The 23,154-nt window shown below is 44.9% G+C and overlaps 1 protein-coding gene across 11 annotated transcripts in view; it reads left to right on the top strand.

The window, feature by feature from the left end:
• LOC141148280 (interferon-induced very large GTPase 1-like) overlaps nt 1-23,154 on the top strand; it is a 203,949-nt gene that overhangs the window by 143,046 nt on the left and 37,749 nt on the right. For 2 of the 11 annotated variants that reach the window (XM_073635565.1, XM_073635563.1), the window contains exons 3-7: nt 10,254-10,350; nt 11,924-12,058; nt 16,260-16,364; nt 17,263-17,382; nt 19,260-19,376. The exons of 5 other annotated variants lie outside the window; for them this stretch is intronic. In XM_073635565.1, the coding sequence (XP_073491666.1) occupies nt 10,275-10,350; nt 11,924-12,058; nt 16,260-16,364; nt 17,263-17,382; nt 19,260-19,376 (553 nt within the window). In that variant the 5' untranslated portion in view covers nt 10,254-10,274. The remainder of the gene's footprint in view (nt 1-10,253; nt 10,351-11,923; nt 12,059-16,259; nt 16,365-17,262; nt 17,383-19,259; nt 19,377-23,154) is intronic. 4 more of the 11 variants (XM_073635569.1, XM_073635567.1, XM_073635564.1 and 1 more) reach the window with 3 other exon arrangements.

Below are 23,154 nucleotides of genomic sequence, written 5' to 3'. Positions count from 1 at the left end.
CATAGCCATTATTATGGAGCTGACACCACCATAGCCATCAATATGGAGCTGACCCCACCATGGCCATTATTATGGAGTTTCCCCACCATGCATATTCATTTGGAGTTGACCTCACCATGGCCCTTATAATGGAGTTGACTCCACCATGGTCATTAATTTGGAGCTGACCCCATCATGACCATTATTATAGAGTTGACCCACTTTCAATGTTTTTGGAAGGCTTTCCACAAAATTTTGGAGGGTGCCTGCGGGAATTTGGGCCTGTTTGTGAGGTCAGGTACTGATGTTGGATGAGGAGACCTGGCTCACAATCTGGATTCCAGTGAAATAAAAAGGGGGGGGGGTTGGGACCAAGACAGTCCCAGGACTGACATGTATTGCACATTGTAGAAAAAAGATTAATAATAAACAATGTTGTCACATTAACCACTTCCCGACCGCCGCACGACGATGTACGTCCTAAGTTTGAACGGGGATATCGTTGTTATGGCAGCAGCTAGCTGCCATAACCCCGGTATCCCCGTTTTCATGCGGCGGCCGGCTTTCAGATAAAAGTGGTCCCTGCGGCGGATTCGCCGCGAGATCACTTTTATCGGTGGCGGGAGAGGGCCCCCCCCCTCCCGCCGCGATCCGGTGCCCTCCGCCGCTTACCGGAGCCGTCGGTAGCAGCGGAGGCGATCGCGTCCTCCTCTGTGGTGTGTCTGGAGACGAGTGAGGCCAAGATGGCGCTCACTCGTCTCCATGACACTGCTGGGCGGAAGCGACGTCAAAACGTCACTTCCGTCCACGCCTCTTAAAGGCATATTTTTTTCAAATGTCATTTTTCTAAATGACTTTTTTTTTTTTTTTTTTTATTCCATTTTAGTGTAAATATGAGATCTGAGGTCTTTTTGACCAACAGATCTCATATTTAAGAGGCCCTGTCATGCTTTTTTCTATTACAAGGGATGTTTACATTCCTTGTAATAGGAATAAAAGTGACACAATTTTTTTTTTTTTTAAACAGTGTAAAAATAAATAAAATATTGTAAAATAAATAATAAAAATAAAAAAAAAAATTTTTAAAACCCCCCTGTCCCGACGAGCTCGCGCGCAGAAGCGAACGCATACGCGAGTAGCGCCCGCATATGAAAACGGTGGTCAAACCACACATGTGAGGTATCACAGCGACCGGTAGAGCGAGAGCAATAATTGTAGCCCTAGACCTCCTCTGTAGCGCAAAATATGCAACCTGTAAAATTTTTTAAACGTGGCCTATGGAGATTTTTGAGGGTAAAAGTTTGACGCCATTCCACGAGCGGGCGCAATTTTCAAGCATGACATGTTGGGTATCAATTTACTTGGCGTAACATTATCTTTCACAATATAAAAAAAAAAATTGGGATAACTTTACTGTTTTATTTTTTTATTCAAAAAAGTGAATTTTTTCCAAAAAAAGTGCGCTTATAAGACCGCTGCGCAAATACGGTGCAAAAAAAAGTATTGCAATGACCGCCATTTTATTCTCTAGGGTGTTAGAAAAGAAAAACCATGTATAATGTTTGGGGGTTCTAAGTAATTTTCTAGCAGAAAAACCTGTTTTAACCCTTTCATGACTAAGCCTATTTTTGAAATTTGGTGTTTACAAGTTAAAATCCGTATTTTTTGCTAGAAATTTACTTAGAACCCCCAAACATTATATATATTTTTTTAGAAGAGAATCTAGAGAATAAAATGGCAATTGTTGCAATATTTTTTAGCACACAGTATTTGTGCAGCGGTGTTTTAAACGCAAATTTTTGGAAAAGTGACACTTTCATGAATTTCAAAAAATCCAAACAGTAAAGTTACCCCAATTTTTTTGTATAATGTGAACGATGATGTTATGCCGAGTAAATAGATACCAAACATGTCACCCTTTATAATTGCACGCACTCGTGGAATGGCGACGAACTACGGTACCTATGAATTTCCATAGGCGACGCTTTAAAAATTTTTTACGGTTACCAGGTTTGAGCTACAGAGGAGGTCTAGGGCTAGAATTATTGCTCTCGCTCTGACGATCGCGGCGATACCTCACATGTGTGGTTTGAACACCGTTTACATATGCAGGTTGCGACTTCCGTATGCGTTTTCTTCGCTGCGCGAGCTCGCGGGGACAGGGGCACTTTAAAAATTTTTTTTTTTTTTTTATTTATTTTATTTATTTTTGTACTTTTATAAATTGTGTTTTAAATTTTTTTTTTTTTTTTTACTTTTATTGCTGTCACAAGCAATGTAAACATCCCTTGTGACAGTAATAGGTGGTGACAGGTACTCTTTATGGAGGGATGGGGGGTCTAAAAGACCCCCCATCCCTCCTTTACACTTCAAAGTATTCAGATCGCTGAAAACGGCGATTCTGAATACTGTGTACTTTTTTAAATTCGGCGCCATTGGCAGCCGAGTAAACGGGAAGTGACGTCATGACGTCGCTTCCGCGTTTTCAACAAGAAGGCTGGAACGAAGCCGCTCGCAGCTTCGTTCCAGTCCGCCCCCAGCCGCCGAAGGCAGCCGAACGGACACCAGGACTCCCGATTGCACGGGAGGCCCGGTAACAGCAGCGGGAGGCGGCGGGAGGGGGGGATGTCCCCTCCCGCTCCTACGGTATAACAACCGAGCGGCTTTTAGCCGCATCGGTTGTTATATATGGGTAGCCGATCGCCCGCTGAAAACAACGGTACCGGGATGATGCCTGCAGCTGCGGGCATCATCCCGGTATAACCCCGGAAAGCCGAGTACGCATATGTGCGTACGTTCGGCGGGAAGGGGTTAAACATGTAAACACCTAAAATCCAAAACGAGGCTGGTCCTTAAGTGGTTAAAAACAAGCATGCTGGTACACTTACCCCCATATATGCAGATCAACTCTGAGCGGTGGTCTCCCTGAAATGATAAGATAAAGACTCTGAGCCTGTGAGGATAAGAGTCCCTTATTTTTCAAAGTGGTGTCAACAGGCCCCCTGAACTGACATCATATAGCCTTGTACACAGATGCTCTGGCCCGGGCTTGATGAATGAAAGGTCAAAAAAGTCAGTAGGAGTGCACAGTAGGCAGTGAAACCTTGAATGGGATGTAGTATTAACAAGCATGTGGGGTTCTTACCCTTCCCTCGTCTGTGATCACTGAAACCTTCCTGGAGGTGTTCCTCACTAAGGATGAGCTCCGGCGTGTTTGCATGCTGCACGTGCCGAGCCCACCAGGAACTCGGCACTGCACAACACTAATCACAAGCAGTGAGACATTTCCAGATGTGCGACTGCAGAGATCGGGAAATGTCTCACTGCCTGTGATTAGCGCAGCGTATTGCCGACTTCCTGGCGGGCTCTGCACGTGCAGCTTGTGAACACGCCGGAGCTCATCCTTATTTCACACGCTGAGGTTCCGGCTGGTCAGGCAAAGGGAAGCTGCTGACATGCAGACTTGGAAACTTCCATGTGTCTAATGGTGTGGCCAGTCATTTGCATAGAAAGCAATGGATCAGTTTGTATCCGGTTCACTGCACAGATGGTGTTGGCCACTGGAGGGAGCTGTTAGGTAATTCCATAGTATCGCTCATTCCTTCAATATAAAAATAACAGGGATCATCCCGCTGCTGTCAGGGATTAAGTGGGGTGCGGGGGGGGGGGCTGCCTGTGTCTAAAGCAACGCTACATCGACGTGTTTTGTGCTTTAAACAAGCACTTCATCTGGACGTTTGTGCTTATGAAATGATCATTCTAAAGGCCCGTACACACGATCGGACTTGTTGACAACAAACATGCAAATTAGCTGTTTTAGAGCAACATCCGACCGGGTGTACGATCCATCGGACAAACTTTTTCTGTTTCCATCGGACTTTTGTTGGCTGTGCGAACGGACAAACTTTCCGGCAACAAAAGTCCGATGGAGCAAAGTCCAATCGTGTGTACACAAAAGCATCGGACTTTTGTACAAACCACACGACACGGCCGCGAGAATGTTTCCAGCGCGAACCCATCGCGCTGGTTCTCGGCGACAGGTTACTGTACATCTTATGCTGGCTGCAATAGGAAAAACAAATTTTCCTATTGCCGCGAGCTCGAGAGGGAATTCCCCTCTGGGGGCATACCAGGCCCTTCAGTCTGGTATGGATTTTAAGGGGTACCCCCTACGCCGAAAAAACGCCCCCCCCCCACCCCAAAGCACCTTGTCCCCATGTTGATGAGGACAAGGGCCTCTTCCTGACAACCCTGGCCGATGGTTGTCGGGGTCTGCGGGCGGGTGGGCTTATTGGAATCCGGGAGCCCCCTTTAATAAGGGGGCCCCCCACCCTTTGTGAATGAGTATGGGGTACATGGTACCCCTACCCATTCACCTAGGGAAAAAAAGTGTCAATAAAAAAAAACACACTACGCAGGTTTTAAAAGTAATTTATTAGGCAGCTCCAGGGGTCTTCTTCCGATTTCGGGGGTCTCTCAGTCCTCTTCTCCCTCTCTCCGGTGTCGTCTCCACGCTCTCTGGTTCTTCTCCGGTGCCTTCTTCCTTCTGCCGGGCTCCTCCGCTATCTTCTGCTCTTTTGCCGCTCTTTTGCTAGCAGAGGAGCCTGGACATCTGGATCGTCTTCTTCCCTCTTCTCTTCCAGAGATGTTGACATGACGCTCTCTCCAGCTGTAGGATAACATAGGATTATGTGACCACGCCCCCTTATGACCTCACAGTCCCAGCATGCCCCGGGACAGTGATGTCATGGGGGGCGGGGTCACCGCCTATATAAGTCATAGCAGAGCGCACAGACAGCATTACAGCCGGAGAGAGTTAAAGGGGGCTTCCAGATTCCGATAAGCCCCCCGCCCACAGACCCCCACAACCACCGGGCAAGGGTTGTGGGGATGAGGCCCTTGTCCCCATCAACATGGGGACATTGTGCTTTGGGGGGACCCCAAAGCACCCTCCCAATGTTGAGGGCATGTGGCCTGGTATGGTTCAGGGGGGGGGTGCTCTCTCGTCCCCTCCTCTTTTCCTGCCAGGGTCTGGTATGGATTTTTGGGGGGACCCCACGCCATTTTTTTTCTTTAATTTTGGCGCGGTGTTTCCCTTAAAATCCATACCAGACCTGAAGGGTATGGAATTTAGGGGGACCCCCACGCCATTTTTTTTTTTTTTTAATTTGGGTTCGGGGTTCCCCTGAGGGGAATTCCCATGCTGTTTTTATCAATGAACTTTTATGTGTATTGTCAGACTGGCAATTCATTAATAGCCGCGATTAGTTTTGAATGACTTTTTTTCCTTTGAAATGTCATTTTGCTGTCAGACTGTTCTAAACACAGGAAACATGCGCCCCTTTACAGGCATACTATAGACACCCCCCAGGTATGAAATTTAAAGGAATATTACACTTTTATTGTTTGACTTTAAGCATTATTAAAATCACTGCTCCCCAAAAAACGTCCGTTTTTTAAACTTTTTTTTGCCCTGATCCATGTCCCCTGGGGCAGGACCCGGGTCCCCAAACAATTTTTATGACAATAACTTGCATATAAGCCTTTAAAATTAGCACTTTTGATTATTCATGTTCGTGTCCCATAGACTTTAATGGTGTTCGCGTGTTTGAACAAATTTTTTGTCTGTTCGCATGTTCTGGTGCGAACCTAACAGGGGGGTGTTCGGCTCATCCCTAGTGTGGACCAATGGTAGATTCACGGCCACGTTGATGGGGGTCATTGTGCATCCATACAATGAAAGAAACACTCGGCTTTATGTGTCCTTACACACTGAAACTTGCGGTCACAGCTTGTTGCTATTAGACTGGGTTGCAGTGGCATGGTGTTTGAACTACTCTGGCAGGTGTTTACAGCCTGTTGCATTAGCTAAATGGACTATGTACATTCATGTGTGCCTTTATTTTTCTTTGGAATTCTGGAGATCTACTGATTGATTCCTGCATGGATACATTGTTATTTGACCAAATCTTACACTGGCCGGCAGGGCCAGATTAAGAGCATCATGGGCCTGGGGCTGAGGATTTCGGTGGGCCTTTTTATGGAAATTTTCAGCTTTCAGCGCGGTCACACTTTGAATGACAATTGCATGGTCATACAACACTGTACCCATATGACATTTTTGTCATTTTTAATGTCAATTAAGAGCACTAAGTGTCATTTCTGCTCACTGCTTTATCATGAATCAACATGAATCACTTCTGACAAGTTTTCCTGACACCAAGTAAAAAATGGTGACAGAAGTGATTCATGTTGACAGCAGAGGAATAAAGCAGTGGGCAGAAATGACACTTAGTACTCTTAAGTGACATATGTACACACTATAGAGGGATATGCTTTGTTCATATCTCATATCTGAGGTTTACAACCGCTTTAAGATCCCGTTAATACCTGAGCTATTTGAAGCTCCACCAAAAGTGTTTTAACACTTAACACTAGTATTGTCATTATACTGAATGGTGCCCATTCACATCTGAGTGTAGTGCCGCTTGAAGACAGCAGCTCAAAAATTAGATGAGCTTCTTCTAGATCAGAGTCAACTGTTTTTTCCCCCAGTAGACTTCAATGGGAGGGTCTGAAAGGCATGTGTTTTTATCTGGTAACTTTCAATTGCCTAAAAAGAATTTAAAAAAAAAAGCTAGAAACTAGAAACTCATGCAAAAAAGTCCAAAAACCTACCCAAAACTGGCCAAAGATGTTCACCTGAAAAATGACCACAGACCAGAGATACAATGTATCAAGAATAAAAAGACACCAACAAGGGACCACCTGCAGCAATGGCGGAACTACCAGGGACATAAGGGTTGCTCTTGTGACTAGGCCCTGGCAGTTCGCCCACTGTGGAGGGACCCCAAGATGGCAGAGTTCAGTTCACACTGCTGCAACCCAAAGTCATGTGACTTTCTTGCAACTTTTATGATTGAAAATTGCAGTCTACGGCACTCAAATCGCACCAAGATCCCATAAAATTACTGGAATTACTGTCCCCGCGCCTTGAGTCACATTGATTAAGACTGCACCCACTGAAATGAATGTGTTTTGATTTTTGTAATTTTTTTTTTTTTTTTTTTTTTTTTACACAAATAGACCTTTTTTTTGGTGGTATTTAAACGCCACTGGGGTTTTTATTTTTTGCTAAGCATGAAAAAAAGATAGACATTTAAAAAAATAATGTTCTTCTTAGTTTGTTATAATATTTTGCCATAAGTAATTTTTCTTCTTCACTGATGTCCACTGATTATGCTACACTGATAGGCGGCACTGATGAGGCAGCACTGATAGGCACTGATGGGCACCAATTAGGCAGCACTGATGGACATTGATAAGGTGGCGCTGATGAGGCTGCACTGATATGCAGAACTGATGGGCTATGATGAGCTGCACTGATAGGCAGCACTGATGGGCAATCATAGCTGGCACTGATGAGCTGCACTAATGGGCACTGATGAGCAGCACTGATGGGCTGTGATAGGCGGCACTGACAGGCAGCACTTATGGGCACTGGTAAGGTGGCACTATTATGCGGCACTGATGGGCAGTTATAGGCAGCACTGATGGGTGGCACTAACACTGATAGGTGGCACTGATGGTCAATGATAGGTGGCACTGATAGGCAGCACTGATGGTCCATGATAGGTGGCACTGATGAACTGCACTAATGGGCACTGATGGGCAGCACTGATGGGCTCTAATAGGCGGCACTGACAGGCAGCACTTATGGGCACTGATAAGTTGGCACTGATGAGGCAGCACTATTATGCGGCACTGATGGGCAGTTATAGGCAGCACTGATGGGTGGCACTAACACTGATAGGTGGCACTGATGGTCAATGATAGGTGGCACTGATGAGCTGCACTGATAGGCAGCACTGATGGTCAATGATAGGTGGCACTGATGAACTGCACTAATGGGCACTGATGGGCTCTGATAGGCGGCACTGACAGGCAGCACTTATGGGCACTGACAAGGTGGCACTGATAGGCGGTGCTGATTAGCTGCACTGTCAGGCAGCACTGATAGGTGGCACTGGCACTGATGAGCTGCACTAATGGGCACTGATAGGTGGCACTGATGAGCTGCACTGATAGGCAGCACTGATAGGAGGCTCTGATGAGCTGCACTAATAGGCAATGATAGGTGGCACTGATGAGCTGCACTGATATTGGTTGGATGGCACTGATAGGTGGCACGGGCACTGATAGGTGGCACTGACGAGATGCACTAAATGGGCACTGATGGGCTGCCTGCACAGTCATTAATGTGATGAGTTGCACTTATATAGCCGCCCCCCCCCCCCAAAAAAAACAGTAAGTTAACCACTTCACTTCAGCCAGTACACACATTACTAGTATACACCTGCACACTGCTGCACAATTTCACAAATAGAACTTATCTGCCTGAGTCTGCCATTGACTTCCCCAGCGGGCCGCCCAGCGCCCATGGCTTACTTGAACTTAGTTGTGCTGTGCAGAATGCTGAATGCAGATCCTCCTTCTCCTGGCTCGCAGTACTGCCCGCACACAGCACTCCAGTCCTTTCCCAATCAAGCCTGCGGGGACGCCGGGGAAGGCCTCTGGATGACGTCACGCCGGCCGGGACGTCAAGCTCCGCCTACAGTGTGCGGGCACGCTCAGCCTCGGCGGCGAACTGGTACCGCCCGCACTGCAACGGTGCTCTCTGCATCGCCGCAATTACATTTGAGCTGACTGACATATATGTGGGCCTATAAATAATGCAGCTGCCTGGCAATGTTAAGGTATATAGTTGCCGGGGGCCGACGGCTGGGCCATGGTGAATGTATTATCTAGAGTGTTTGGGCCTATATTATGATGGGGGCCTGGAGCTGCAGCTCCAAAAGCCCCTATGTTAATCCGGCCCTGCTGGCCGGACTTTCATTGTTAGCCACATGCTTGTTAATACTACATCCCATTCACGGATTCACTGCCTACTGTGCACTCCTACTGACTTTTTTACCTTTCATTCATCAAGCCCGGGCCAGGGCATCTGTGTACAAGGCTATATGAAGTCAGTTCAGGGGGCCTGTTTGCTAAGGTGACCAGATTTTTAAAATGAAATCTGGGGACATATTTTTTCTTTACCAGTAATGGTAGCAATCAGTGACTCCGCCGCTGCCGCTGCCCGCCTCACAGCCTGTTAGGTATTACTCTCAGGGCCCCGGCTACTACTGGGTGGGGAGCGGAGGAACATCACTCCACCAGGGAAGGCAAGGAGATAAGCAGGCAGGCGGCTGGCCGGGACTTGAGCCAAGGCAGAAGAACATGTGAGCGGGGCTAAATGGGCATGCACCCAAAACTGAAGAAATATTCCCTCCGCTCCGACCAGCACATGATCATCAGAAAGGGGCACAGATAATGGAAAAAATAAACCCCCTAAGCTAGTAAGATATTATTTTTTTTAATTCTGCACTGACTGGCTTTGAAATTGCCCCAGCCCCTGTTCAAATCCAATCCGGGGACAAAACTGGGGACAGACTTGGTCCGGGGACAGTGTCCTCAATCCAGGGACTGTCCCCAGAAACCGGGGATGTCTGGTCACCCTACTGTTGGCACCACTTTGGAAAACAAGGGACTTTTATCCTCACAGGCTCAGAGTCTTTATCTTATCATTTCAGGGAGACCACCGCTCAGAGCCGATCTGAATATATGGGGCAGGATGTACCAGCATGCTTGTTTTTAATGTAACAATGTTGTTTATTATTAATCTTTTTTTCTACAGTGTGCAATACAAGTCAGTGGTGGTGTTTTTTGTGAAGGAACTCATCTCACCCATATGGCCCTGGTGCCACATCAGTGAGATTCATACATTTTTTTAATAATCTCGTGCAATTATCAATAAAGCTGTATTTTTCATTGATCAATTCCGTTGTGACTCTCTAATTGATTGCAGTCCTGGGACTTGGTCCCAACCCCCCCTTTTTTCTTTCACTAGATTATTATTCTGCTACAAGGGAGATACCCCATCATACCGACGTATCGGCTGATCAATCACAATTATCATAATTTTTGACACTTTAATATAGGTGGATTCCAGTGGTTTTTATCTTTTTGTAATCACAATCTGCTTTCCAATTCAACCCAACATTGTTCAAAGGGTTTGAGCTCAAGGCTCGACAAAGACTTCTTGAGTTCTTCCCTGAATGTTCTTGTACAGTAATTTATGGACCAAGGTATTACAATAATAAGAATGCACCAATTGCTATTAATAGGCATTTACTAAAGTATTCCAGCATTGTCTAATATTTGTGTTTTTCCAGTTCTGGGGATCCCCCAAGATCATGGAGCGGGAACGCTGGTGGTTGGTGCTCAGTCCTTTCTTTGTCCTGAGTCTCATTCTGGCCATCGCAGGACTAGGTGAGGATGCCCAATACAGTACATTATTAGCACCCATTTACTGCACGACTGGCTGGTGGGTTAAAGGTTGACTTCACATAAACCTTGTCTGTTATTGGTGGACTTGAATGGGAGAAATCACTTATATTTAATATAGGAGGTCCCAATATTTTAGTCCCTGCATCTGTTTTCTTATTATTACTATTGTTTATTACAGGTATTTTTTATAGCACTGACAATTTTCACATTTTAACAAAATGAGAAAATCCTTACCGCTTCAGGTTTCTGATGTCACATAGTGGGAGGAGCAACATCCGTTCCTCTCATTGTGTCTCAGGAACTGGATGCCGATTGCTCGGAAGAGCCCGGTAAAAGTGACGGCGGTGGCGAGGGGGGGGCTTCCAAAACCTGTAACAGTAATACGGCGGCTCTTTAGCAGCTTCAGAATCGCCAGCTGAAAAAATTACATGTGCACTACCGAAAAATGTGTTTATTTTCATTTTCGCTCAGTTTGTATTTTTTTTTTTCGTTTTTCGGATCATTCCTTCTGATCGGCATTCATTACTTTGAATTATTCGTAACTTCTGATGCATTCGTACTTCATTCCGTTCCATTCGTTTAGATGCGCCATTCGTTACTTCGGATAATTTGAAATTTTGGATGCATCCGTATTCGTTCCATTCTGTTCGTTTAGTTGCGCAATTCATTACTTCGGATAATTCATCATTTTGGATGAATTTGTATTCATTACATTCCGTTTGTTTAGATGTGCCATTCGTTACTTTGGATAATTCGTCATTTCGGATGCATCCGTATTTGTTACATTCCATTCATTTTAGATGCGCCATTCGTTACTTCGGATAATTCATCATTTTGGATGCATTCGTATTCGTTATGTTCACTAACAGTTAATTTAGCCAAATTTGAAAAGGAATTCCAATACCTATGATTTAATAGTTTATAATAATAATAATAATAGTAATAATAATTTTAATTAAAACTATAATAATAGTTATTAATTTAATAAAAAAATAACAAAAAACTAAATTATCTGAATGTAATTGATTCATTATATTCCTGGGTTGAATCGTTTTTTCGTTCTTACGGATTTTTGTTTTTTTGGATTTTCGTTTTTTTGGATTTTCGTTCTTTCGGATTTTTCGTTCTTTTGGACTTTCGTTCTTTTGGATTTTCATTCTTTCGGGTTTTCGTTCTTTCTGAAAATTTGTTTTCGTATGCTTTCATCAAAAGAGTCTTCTGTTCATACGGATGCTTCCGAATGAACAAATATGCTGAATTTCATCCGAAAACGAATTCGTAATGAAACTAATTGCACATGTCTATCTCGGCGATGCATCACCCTTCCAATCCAGCGATGTAGGGGTAAGTCGCTGGGCGGTAAGTGGTTAAAGGAGAACTCCGCTCTCCTCTCAGTTCCTGTCTTGGAGACCGCAGGGGCACCCGACATTGTGATTTTACCCTACAATAGCTCCCCTTTAAATTCTTTATTTATAGATGATTTATATTTTATTGGATGAAAAAGAACAATAGGTCCTAAAACAGAGTGTATTTGTGTGCCTTTGTGTCTTAAAAGGGTGGAAAAGACTCCGCAAACCACGAAAACCCAAGGATGAAGAAGCAGCTGACATTATATTGGATGACACGGATTTGGCAATGACCAAAAATGTTCCCCCCAAACAACACTGGAAAGAAGGGAAAAGCCAAACAGGTGCGAGCAACAAAAATACAACACACTGTCTGCTCTACACTTGCCAGTTGTTGCTAAGGGGCATGTCTAAAAACAAATTTACATTACTATTTATCCTGTGAAATTGCATTTACTGTACATTCGTTTCGTGCAAATGTGGGCAAAAATAAATGTCATTGGGCTGTTTTTCTCTTTAGGTCGAATGTTTTCATTGACACAAAATAAAGTGAACTACCATATATACTCGAGTATAAGCCGAGTTTTTCAGCACATTTTTTAGGCTGAACCCCCCCCCCCTTGGCTTTTACTCCAGTGAGGGTGCCCATCTGCAGCTGTACCTGTGATTACTAAAACATCGTCATTTTTGTGTTTTTATTAAAAGTCAGAATCTACAAAAACTGTATCTGCTGACTTTTAATAAACAGACATTCACCTGTCCCAGGATCCAGCGGGTGCCCACTCCCCTCCCAAAAAAATAACATGCCAAATATGGCAAAGGAAGGGGGGAGGAATGCTTAAAGCGGTTGCCGACTGCCCCATGTACATATACTGCAGGTACAGGCACGTGATCCCATGCTTCTAGGTCTGCAACACACACGCGCCCCCCTGGCAACCCGCTACCACTGTGATTGGACACAGCAGGAGCCAATCGGCGGACCCGTTGTCTTACGGGGACCCGACGAACATTCCCGACAGAGGCAGAACAGCGGTCTGCCTATGTAAACAAGGCAGATAGCCGTTCTGTGACATGGGAAGACAGAGATCTTGTGTTTCTGCTAAAAAGGAACACAGTTCTGTCTTCTCACAATACAAGCACCTCCCCTACACAGTTAGAAAGCACTCCCTAGGCATACATTCAACCCTTTGATTGCCCCTGATGTTAGCCCCTTCCCTGCCAGTGTCATTAATACAGTGACACTGGAGCCCACACACGATCGAATTGTCCGTCGAAATATGGTACGCCGGACCAAGTATGCTGTAAAGTCCGATCGTGTGTACGCGGCATTAGGCTACTTTCACACTGAGGTGCTTTACAGGCGCTATAGCGCTAAAAATAGCTCCTGTAAAGCGCCTCTTCTCTCACTCCAGTGTGAAAGCCCGAGGGCTTTCACACTGGATCGGTGCGCTTGCAGGACGCTAAAAAAAGTCCTGCAAGCAGCATCTTTGAGGCGCTTTAGGAGCGGTGTATGCACCGCTCCTAAAGCACCCCTGCCCATTGAAATTAATGGGCAGCGCCAACAAAGCGGCGCTGCAGCGCTGCTTTGCGGGCGCTTTTAACCCTTTTTCGGCCATTAGCGGGGGTTAAAGGCAGCCGAAAAGCAATGCAGAAACGACGGTAAAGCGCCGCTAAAAATAGGGGCGCTTTACCATCAATGCCTGCCCCAGTGTGAAAGTGCCTGATTTGTTCGCCACAATGTCACAATCCCGCTATAAGTCGCTCATCGCCACTATTACTAGTAAAAAAAAAAAAACAGTCCATAAAAATATCCCATAGTTTGTAAATGCAATAACATTTGTGCAAACCAATCAATATACGCTTATTGGGATTTTTTTACCAAAAATATGTAACAGAATACATATTTGTCTAAATTGATGAAGAAATTAGATTTTTTTACATTTTTTTTATTGGATGTGTGTTTTATAGCAGAAAGCAAAAATCATAATTCTTTTTGTTTTTAGCACGGGGGGCGCTTTAAAAAAAAATGTTTTTTCTTATTTATTTACAAATTTATTTATTTTTTATTGCTTTTTTTTTATCCCTTGTGACAGTAATAGGTGGTGACAGGTACTCTTAATGGAGGGATCGGGGGTCTATAAGACCCCAAATCCCTCCTTTGCACTTCAAGGTATTTAGATTGCTGAAAACGGCGATTCTGAATATTGTATATTTTTTAAAAACTGGCGCCATTGGCAGCTGAGTAAACGGGAGTGACGTTGTGACGTCGCTTCCGTGTTTACATACAGGAGACTGGAACAAAGCCGTTTCTGGCTTCGTGCCAGTCTGTGTCTAGACGCCGGAAGAGGCGGATCAGGTCTCCCGGTGGCACAGGAGGCCCGGGAAGAGTGGCTAAAGGTGGCGGGAGGGTGGATGTCCCCTCCCGCTCCTCCGGGATAACAACCGAGCTGCTTTTAGCCGTATCAGTTGTTATCCCTGGAAAGCCAACCACCCGCTCTAGGAAACGGTATCGGGATGATGCCTACAGCTGCATATCATCCCGGCATAACCCCCTTAAGCCAAGGCTGCATATATGTGTACGCTCGGCGTGATGGGGTTATCATTGTAACTGGTATAATGAGTGCTAGCAAAATTAAAGGTTTTGTGTAGTGCACAATGTGTCGCATGTATACAACAATGGAGCAACAGCTCCAGGATGGATACAGATATGAGCAGCTTGCCCTTCAGGAAGCTCACATTAGAGATCTGGAGGAGAAAATTGCAACATTGGGCAGAACTGACAACCTTGAAAGGAGTCTTCTGCTCACTGAGCAGGTGGCTATTAGGGTTGATGGAGAGGGTGGAGGGGTAAGTCAGGATTATCAGGTAAGAAGATGGGTTACTGTAGTTAGAGGGAGTGGTAGGGGCCCACAGAAAAGAAAAGCCAGCCCTGGGTTTGAGTGCCCTAACAGGTTTGCCAAGTTGGGTGAAGATGTGGGGGTGGCAAGCTCAGAGGTGGCAGCCCTAGATGTTACTGCTGCCCCTACCATCCAGGAGAGCAGCCCATTTAGTAGTGGTGGTAAGGGTAGTGCAGGTAGGCCTAGACAGTTGGTGGTAACAGCGGATTCTATAATAAGGACTGATAGAATATTTTGTCATCAGGATCGCCTCAACCGAATGGTTTGCTGTCTCCCTGGTGCCAGGGTTCGGCATGTGGTGGACCAAAATGATAATTTACTGGTAGGGGCTGGGCATGACCCAGCTTTCTTGGTCCACATTGGAACCAATGACAGAATACATGGAAGGTGGAGGCTCCTCAAGAACCAATTTAAAGAACTAGGCTGCAAATTGAAGGGAAGGACCTCCAAGGTGATATTCTCTGAAATATTGCCTGTGCCATGCGCAACACAGGAAAGACAGGGGGAAATTAAAAAACTGAATGCATGGCTAAAGTGGGTATAGGATTGTGTATATGGGGTTGTATGATCCCATATGATCGTCAACTCCATCTACTGACCATAATGCTGCATTCTCCTGATTCATGCTTGCTTATTCTTAAGAATGAAGAACTTCCGACCTGGAGAGAAAATGTCCCAACAACTTTTGTTTTTGCCTTCATTCATACAGAAAAAATGTACATAAAGTTTCACAGGACAACAGTGTTCAGCCCAACCAACAGAGATACAGAAATGAATGTACTGTATATGAGTGGGTGGTGCAGAGGGTGATTTACCACCAAGCTTATTATATCTTCTGGAGATTTGAAGAGTTCCCCACTCCCGAGATCAAAGGTCCACCCATTGGCCCAACCATATGATGCCACACTTCATGTTAGATTTAATTTTAGAGTTTTTTTAGTTATAGGGTACACTGTGGGTAGATTGAGAGTCGGTGGTGGGGAACAGACCTGGTAACTCCGTTTACCTGATCTCACCATTAAAATCCAAGAATCAGCACCCTGTTGAGTCTTGGACAAATCCAAGGCTTGAAGCATTCCTGGTCATCTGTTTATATGTAGCCGATCATACAGGTCTTCTTAGATGGTATGTAGAATCATCATCAGTACCAACAACACAGAGAGTGATATCTTTCCTCATTCCTCTAAATTGCATTTTAATCTTATTCTTCTTGTAAGTGCTAACTTACTCTATGATGGTATATCCATCTTATGGGATGTTGATCCTTTCTTCTCCATCTCTTGTCCTTTAGGTTAATTTTGCTTCTGTCCAATCAGCACCATTAAATTATTGCTAAAATGTGTCACGTGTTGATCTGGACCATCTTAAAGCCTGTATCCATGAGAGTGAAAGGGGAGAAGGGGGAACCGGGTTGTATTCTTCATACCCACTGATTACCTAGAGCTAAAATATAACAATGCCTGCACCATCTGACCAACACCGACACTGTAGACCACCAAGATCGGGAGATTATACCAAGAGATTAATGGCAGTTTGGTTAGCACAGGACATCTAAAATATCATAAAGTGCAAGCCATACTTTCCATACTGGTTTATTTTTAAACTGAACAATTAAATTACTTCACTTAAATGCATCCTCATCCTGCAGAAGAAGTCTCAGAACTTGATGAAAAAAAAATCCCACTAATAAGCCAGAAGAACAACGAGAGTGAAAGGAGGTCATCACCGGGGACTGGGGTTTATCCAAACTCAGGTATGATGGGACACAGCTTCCTGTATGGGTTGTAGAGCCAATTTAATGTGACTTTTTAGTCATAACCTTTTTCTTTTTTTTTTTGATGAAGTGAGGAAGTGCTTAAAACCTCTCTCATGTTTTAATTGCTGTCTGTCATGGTGGTATTTGCCTTTGTTATAGTGATGGGATATCCGAAACTCTACAGATGTCAATAGAGAAAAGAGTGAAAAAACATTTCAATTGGGACACCTGTTGTGGGAACAGCTATCTATGGGAAATTCTTCTATCATTATGGCGAGATTTCCTCTCACTTCTTGTTATGTCTACAAAACTGGAGGTGAAGGACCATCTCCCCAATGGGACAACAAAATTAAAACCTTACAGAGTTTTAGCTATTCCCTTCTCTATGCTAGAGATATATTTAAAGTATAACTAGAGGCAAAACTTTTTTGGGGGTTTGGGATAGAGTGGAGATGGATTAACACCCTTGTCAGTTTTTATTGCTGCCTGTGTCCCCATTAGGGAGATTCATCCTCCATATTTGTTCTCTTTACCATTATCATCGAAAGTGAAAGAAAACCCCAAATATTGGGTTGTCACCAGAAAAGTAATAGATGGGAAATATTCCAATGAGGACACTAGTTCTGGTGACCTGGGGGTCCCCAAGGAATTTCCTTAATTTGCAGGGATTTCCTATCACTTCCTGTTTTGGCTATGGGACAGGAAGTGAAGGGAAATCTCCACAATGGGACACAGAAGGTGAAAATAAATCAGACAGGAGTTATAACCCTCCCTTGCTCTATCCAAAATGGGGGAAAAAAAAGTTTTATAGTCCTATAGTTCTACTAAGTTGAACTTTCTGCACTTCCGATAACATTGTGAAATCGCTCCATAATTCTTGCATCTCTTACCCCAGCGGCAACCTCTCACACTACGAGTAATAAAAAGTCATCTGTACAGAGCGATTCTGAAAATTCAGGACCGAGTGAGTGGCAGAAAAGACCACCATCTAAACCAGTGACTCAGGAGAAGGCCAGTAAGTCCAATTTTACAAAAAACACATAAAAGTTAATTCCATTAAAAGAGGCAGTCTGCATTCTGATTTTTCTTTTGGACCTTTTTTTTTTTCTTTTGTGGAAAATTGTTTTTATTAAACCTTTTTTAAAAATGAGAAAAAAAAACAAAACAAAACAAAAAAAACAGTACAATCAATGGCAGCAGTATACAACCCCATGATAAATCCCACCAAGTCAATGAGCCTATCTAACATAATCAACTAACTATGGAAAAGAACAACCCAGCCACTCCGCCCTTCCCATATGTGCAACATTTCTATAAAGTGCATAAGAAAAAAAAGACAATTGGCCCACTCCTTTAGGTACATCTCAAGTACAGAGCATTGACTACATAAGACAAGAAGGCATCCTTGCCTAAGACTAATGCCCCGTACACACGGTCGGATTTTCCGACGGAAAATGTTTGATGGGAGCTTGTTGTCGGAAATTCCGACCGTGTGTAGGCTCCATCACACATTTTCCATCGGAATTTCCGTCACACAAAATTTGAGATCTGGATCTCAAATTTTCCGACAATAAAATCCGTTGTCGTAAATTCCGATCGTGTGTACACAATTCCGATGCACAAAGTTCCACGCATGCTTGGAATCAAGCAGAAGAGCCGCACTGGCTATTGAACTTCATTTTTCTCGGCTTGTCGTACGTGTCGTACGTCACCGTGTTCTTGATGTTTGGAATTTCCGACAACATTTGTGTGTATGCAAGACAAATTTGAGCCAACATCCGTCGGAAAAAATCCATGGATTTTGTTGTCGGAATGTCTGATCGTGTGTACGAGGGATAAGACTCTGAGTCCACGCAAGGGGGAAACATTAGGACTATCACTGTAGTATCAAAGAAAAAACTCAATCTAGCATGTCTGTGGATGAAAAGCCAACACTGCCATTCCTTTGCAAACATTTTGGGGCAGCCCCTGCTCAAATATGTTGCTTTATATAGTGGCAAAACCTTGTTGACAACGCCCTTCCAATAAGATAATGATGATTCTGGTTTAATTCTAATTATCCTCATATGCTGAGTTATTTAAAGTGTGGGCACCTGGCCACCACACCAATATACCGTATACATGAGCTTTTGAACAACTGATTCCAAACCTTGAGCATTAACAGCCTGTACTCTTCTGGGAAGGTTTTCGAGATTTTGGAGTGTGTTTGTGGGAATTTGCCCACAAAGGCCCAAAGAACATTTGCCAAGTATTAATGCTGGATGAGAAGACCTGGCTTGAAATCAAAATTCTAGTTCATCCCAAAGGTGTTTAGAAGGGTAGAGGTCAGGGCTCTGTGCAGGACACTCCAGTTCCTCCACACAAGACTGGTCAAACATGTCTTCATGGTTTCAGGAAGAAAAGAGTAATTATTTTATTTTTTTACAGTTAATAACATTTTGTGTGGCTACAGGTAGACGTTGTCAATGCGATGAAGCTTTATTCTCTGTCCCACTATGGCTTGGCCAATCTTCAGCTTGTGGTCAAGATTCTAGAATCCCCATCTCTCTGTTCTTGTAAATGACTTGGTTCCTCTACCAATAGTTTAAACAAAACTTGAGGTCAACCATTATAGAATGATTTAAAAAATTACAGCCCCCCCGTGACCTTTTATAAGTACATTCAATACAATGGCAATGGCTATTGTAACTATGATTTATTCCCTGAATAAAGCTTTTGACCAATTCTGGAGATCCTCGGTGTGCTGGTGACACACTTCTTGCGTTGATTATATTCAGTTTCCAGCCTCTGGCCATCGCAGCACCCATTTACAGCCAGTTTAACGTGTGCGTTGGGAATGTTGTGCATTAACTTTTGTAAGTATATGTCTCAGACAAGCCCTTCATCCAACAGGCAACACTGATGGAGATTCTGGGCACAGAAGCCGAACACGGAGTGACAGAAATTCAGAGGGATCCTCAAGCAGATCCCGATCCTCATCAGGAAACCGCAGACACATGGAACAGTCAGGTACCTGTCCCTGTATGTAGCATTTAGAACGGCACCCCCATTGGAGGATTTCCCTTCTATTCCTGTTACATCTCCAAATTTTAGATTTTCCTTCAGAGTGATCACCAGGACAGGGAGAGCCGATCTGCCCAGCAGAGATACATATAGTAATAAAAAAACCTCACCACACAATACCAAACTATATCAACATTTACATTTTATTTAGATACATAAATTTTAGAAAATAGAAATTGTCAGTAAATGTTAGTAATAATTCTCAGGCTTTTATTGTTGCCTGTGTCCATTCTGATGGGTTGTCTCCCACTATCATTTCTATGACAGGAAGTAAGGGCAGGGCTGTCTTAATAACATTACAGTACGGGCCCCCTGGGCAAGGTAATGCACTTGGGCCCCTACCAGGCTGCCCCAAATGTATGCACCTACTCTCAACAATTAAAGTTTAAATAGTTGATCGAATTAAACATATATTTATTAGTACTTTCAATAAAATTGATTTTAAGCAACAAGAAAACATGCCATAAATCGAAGAATAAATCAATACAAAGGGCACAGTACGGGGGGGGGGGGCAGAAGGGGAAACCTATAGGGGGGATCAGAAGGGAAAGATGCTGGGGATCAGGAGGGCAAAGTACAGGTTCCGGAACACTGGCCATCCTTGGAAAGCTTAGTAAAAAGTGTAACTATACCAGCAGATCTGGGAAAGTTGGCAAGTATGATGTAATGCAAGATTATCATGGGGCCCCCATGCAGTGGTGTATTTAGGTTTTGTGCTGCCCTAGGCCTGACTAAACTCATGCACCCCCTAATTTAAATACGACCCACCCTTCCTGTCAAGGCCACACCCTTCCTATTTAAGACACGCCCTATCAGGCCTCCAATCATAGCAGAGGACGGGAAGAGAAGACATCGAGGAGATGTCCCACCGAGACAGGTTAGTGCGGGTGGGGGCACAGTGGCAGCGTTTGATATGGCACAGTGGCTGCGTTTGATGGGCACAGTGGCTGTGTTTGGCACAGTGGCTGCGTTTGATGGGCACAGTGGCTGTGTTTGGCACAGTGGCGGCGTTTGATGGGCACAGTGGCTGCGTTTGGGCACAGTGGCGGCGTTTGATGGGCACAGTGGCGGCGTTTGATGGGCACAGTAGCGGCGATTGATGGGCACAGTGGCAGCGATTTAGGGGCACAGTGGCTGCGTTTGATGGGCACAGTGGCGGCGTTTGATGGGCACAGTGGCGACATTTGATGAGCACAGTGGCAGCGATTGATGGGCACAGTGGCAGCGATTGATGGGCACAGTGGCGGCGATTGAGGGGCACAGTGGCGGCGATTGAGGGGCACAGTGGCGGCGATTGAGGGGCACAGTGGCGGCAATTGAGGGGCTCAGTGGCAGCGTTACAAAAGCTGCCTGGGTAACTGTATATACAAGTTTTTAAATCGGTCCTGACTCCTGGCTCACTGTTTCAATCCATTTACATATATCCATAATGGATATATGTAAATGGATTCACTTGCTCTCAACAATTACCTGAGTGTTTCTGCCGTCGTCCTCCTCTCTTTCGCTGCTCCTCCTCCTCCTCCTCTGGTTACAGAGAGACCCGTCCGACTCCCCGAGCTGGAGAGCATTGCAATGATGCTGTGCAGAGGTGGGTAGGCGGAGCATTAGGCTCCGGCTCCGCCTCCACCAGTATGTGCATTGTATACCAGGTATGGCCAGTGACACTGACAGTCACTCATGGTCTGTTTTATGGGGGTGGCGGTCACGCCCCCCGCTGCCGCCACCGCCAAGTACACGCTCCTTCCTGCCAGTGCTGAGTGCGGTGCACATTATATATAGCAAGGCAAGCCACGGGAGGCTGTATCTGTGCGGGACGTGGGGAGGATGGATGGGGGGGATTTTCGTGCGGGGGGGCGGCGAAAAGCCGCCGCCCCCCCCGCAAAGTGCCGCCCTAGGCCTAGGCCTTGTCGGCCTAGGCCAAGACACAGCACTGCCCCCATGCACCTGGGGCCCCTGGGCAGTGCCCAAGGTTGCTAATACATTAAGACAGCCCTGAGTAAGGGGGAATCTTCCTAACAGCAACCCCTCACCACTTCATCCAAAAGTTATACTATAGAAGCTGTGGGATTGATTTACTAAAGCTGGAGAGTGCAAAATCTGACATATTAACCAATCAGCTTTCAGGTTTTATTGTCAAAGCTTAATTGAACAAGCTGAGGTTAGAAGCCGATTGGCTATCATGCACAGCTGCACTATATATATATATATTTGTGACGGTATGCGAGGTGATATAGTGGATAGTCGCTACATTTCACCTCGCATTCGTTCTGTTGTAAACGATTGAATCGGAATCCGGCCCAGGTTTTTCCAGCCTCTGTGGCAGGTTAGGTTCCAGTCCGGATGTTCTGGTCCACTTGAGCCCACACTCAGCTGGACTTAAAATGACCAGGAAGAGAGCACAACAGGGCTCTCTGGTTTTGAGACTCAGGAAGGAACCTGAGAGGAGCCCTGGGTGTTGGACTAAAAAGGTCTGCTTTTCCGCATGTTTTGTGGGTGACGGGGACCGGCCCCGCACTGTATAGAGAGGAGACTATTTGTTTAGTTAGCGCCGGATGGCAAGGATTTAATTTACTGTTTGTTTGTGTTTATTTTGCAAACCTCCTGCCAGATTTTGAAGAAAGTGTCCGTTTGCTGACTGTCATTCAGAAAAAGGTGATCCCCACGCGCTAATTCCCCACACGTGGTGGATTCAGCGGGCAATTTCTGAAGATGGAGGAAATAATAAAGGCCCTGCCAAAGGCCAGTGCAGCCCAGCGGGAAACCAACCGCCAAGTGGCAGAGGTCGCTGCAGCACAACAGGCGACCCAGCAGTAGAGACCATACACAAGAGAAGGGGGATTTTAGGAAATCCTCACTACAAACTGAATGTTGTTACCATGGTTTCTGGAAGAAAAGACTGATTTGATTTTTGATATTTTTTTTTTTTTTTCAGTTAATAACATTTTGTGTGGCTACAAGTAGACATTGACCATCCAAGGAAGCTTTATCCTCTGTCCAACTATGGCTTGGCCAATCTTCAGCTTGTGGTTAAGATTCCAGAATCCTCACCTCTCTGTTCTTGTAAATGACTTGGTTCCTCTACCAATAGTTTAAACAAAACTTGAGGTCAACCATTATAGAATGATTTACAAAATTACAGCCCCCCTGGGACCTTTTATAAGTACTGTATTTATTGGCGTATAACACCCACTTTTTCACCATGAAAATCGGGTGCAAATAATGTGTGCGTGTTATACGCCAATACTTTAATTTTAGATGCCTCTGAGGGGACAGGGAGGGGGGCGGGACGAGCGCCATCAGATTATATACAGTGAGAATCTCCTGTTTACTTGGCGGCCTCTGTAATGGGAAGTCCCGTCTCCTGGGCCGCCATTGGACCACTGTTCTGTCTATCATAGGAGATTCTCACTGTATGTAATCTGTTGGTGCTCGCCCCCCCCCCCCCCCCGTCCCCTCTAGGCTGCAGATGGGCATCAATCAGGCTGCATTGATGGCAATGGTGAGGCTGCTGCACACATTGATGGCAATGTTGAGGCTGCTGCATACATTGATGGCAATGTTGAGGCCGCTGCATTGATGGCAATGGTGAGGCTGCTGCGTTGATGGCGATGATGAGGCTGCTGTGTTGATGGCAATGGTGAGGCTGCATTGATGGCAATGATGAGGCTGCAGATGGGCACTGACCCTTATTTTGCTTCAGAATTCTTTATTTAAAATGTAAGTT

Source organism: Aquarana catesbeiana, linkage group LG06 (genome assembly GCF_042186555.1).
Source record: "Aquarana catesbeiana isolate 2022-GZ linkage group LG06, ASM4218655v1, whole genome shotgun sequence".
Classification (NCBI taxonomy): Eukaryota; Metazoa; Chordata; class Amphibia; order Anura; family Ranidae; genus Aquarana; species Aquarana catesbeiana.
This window is presented reverse-complemented; position numbering and strand designations above follow the sequence as displayed.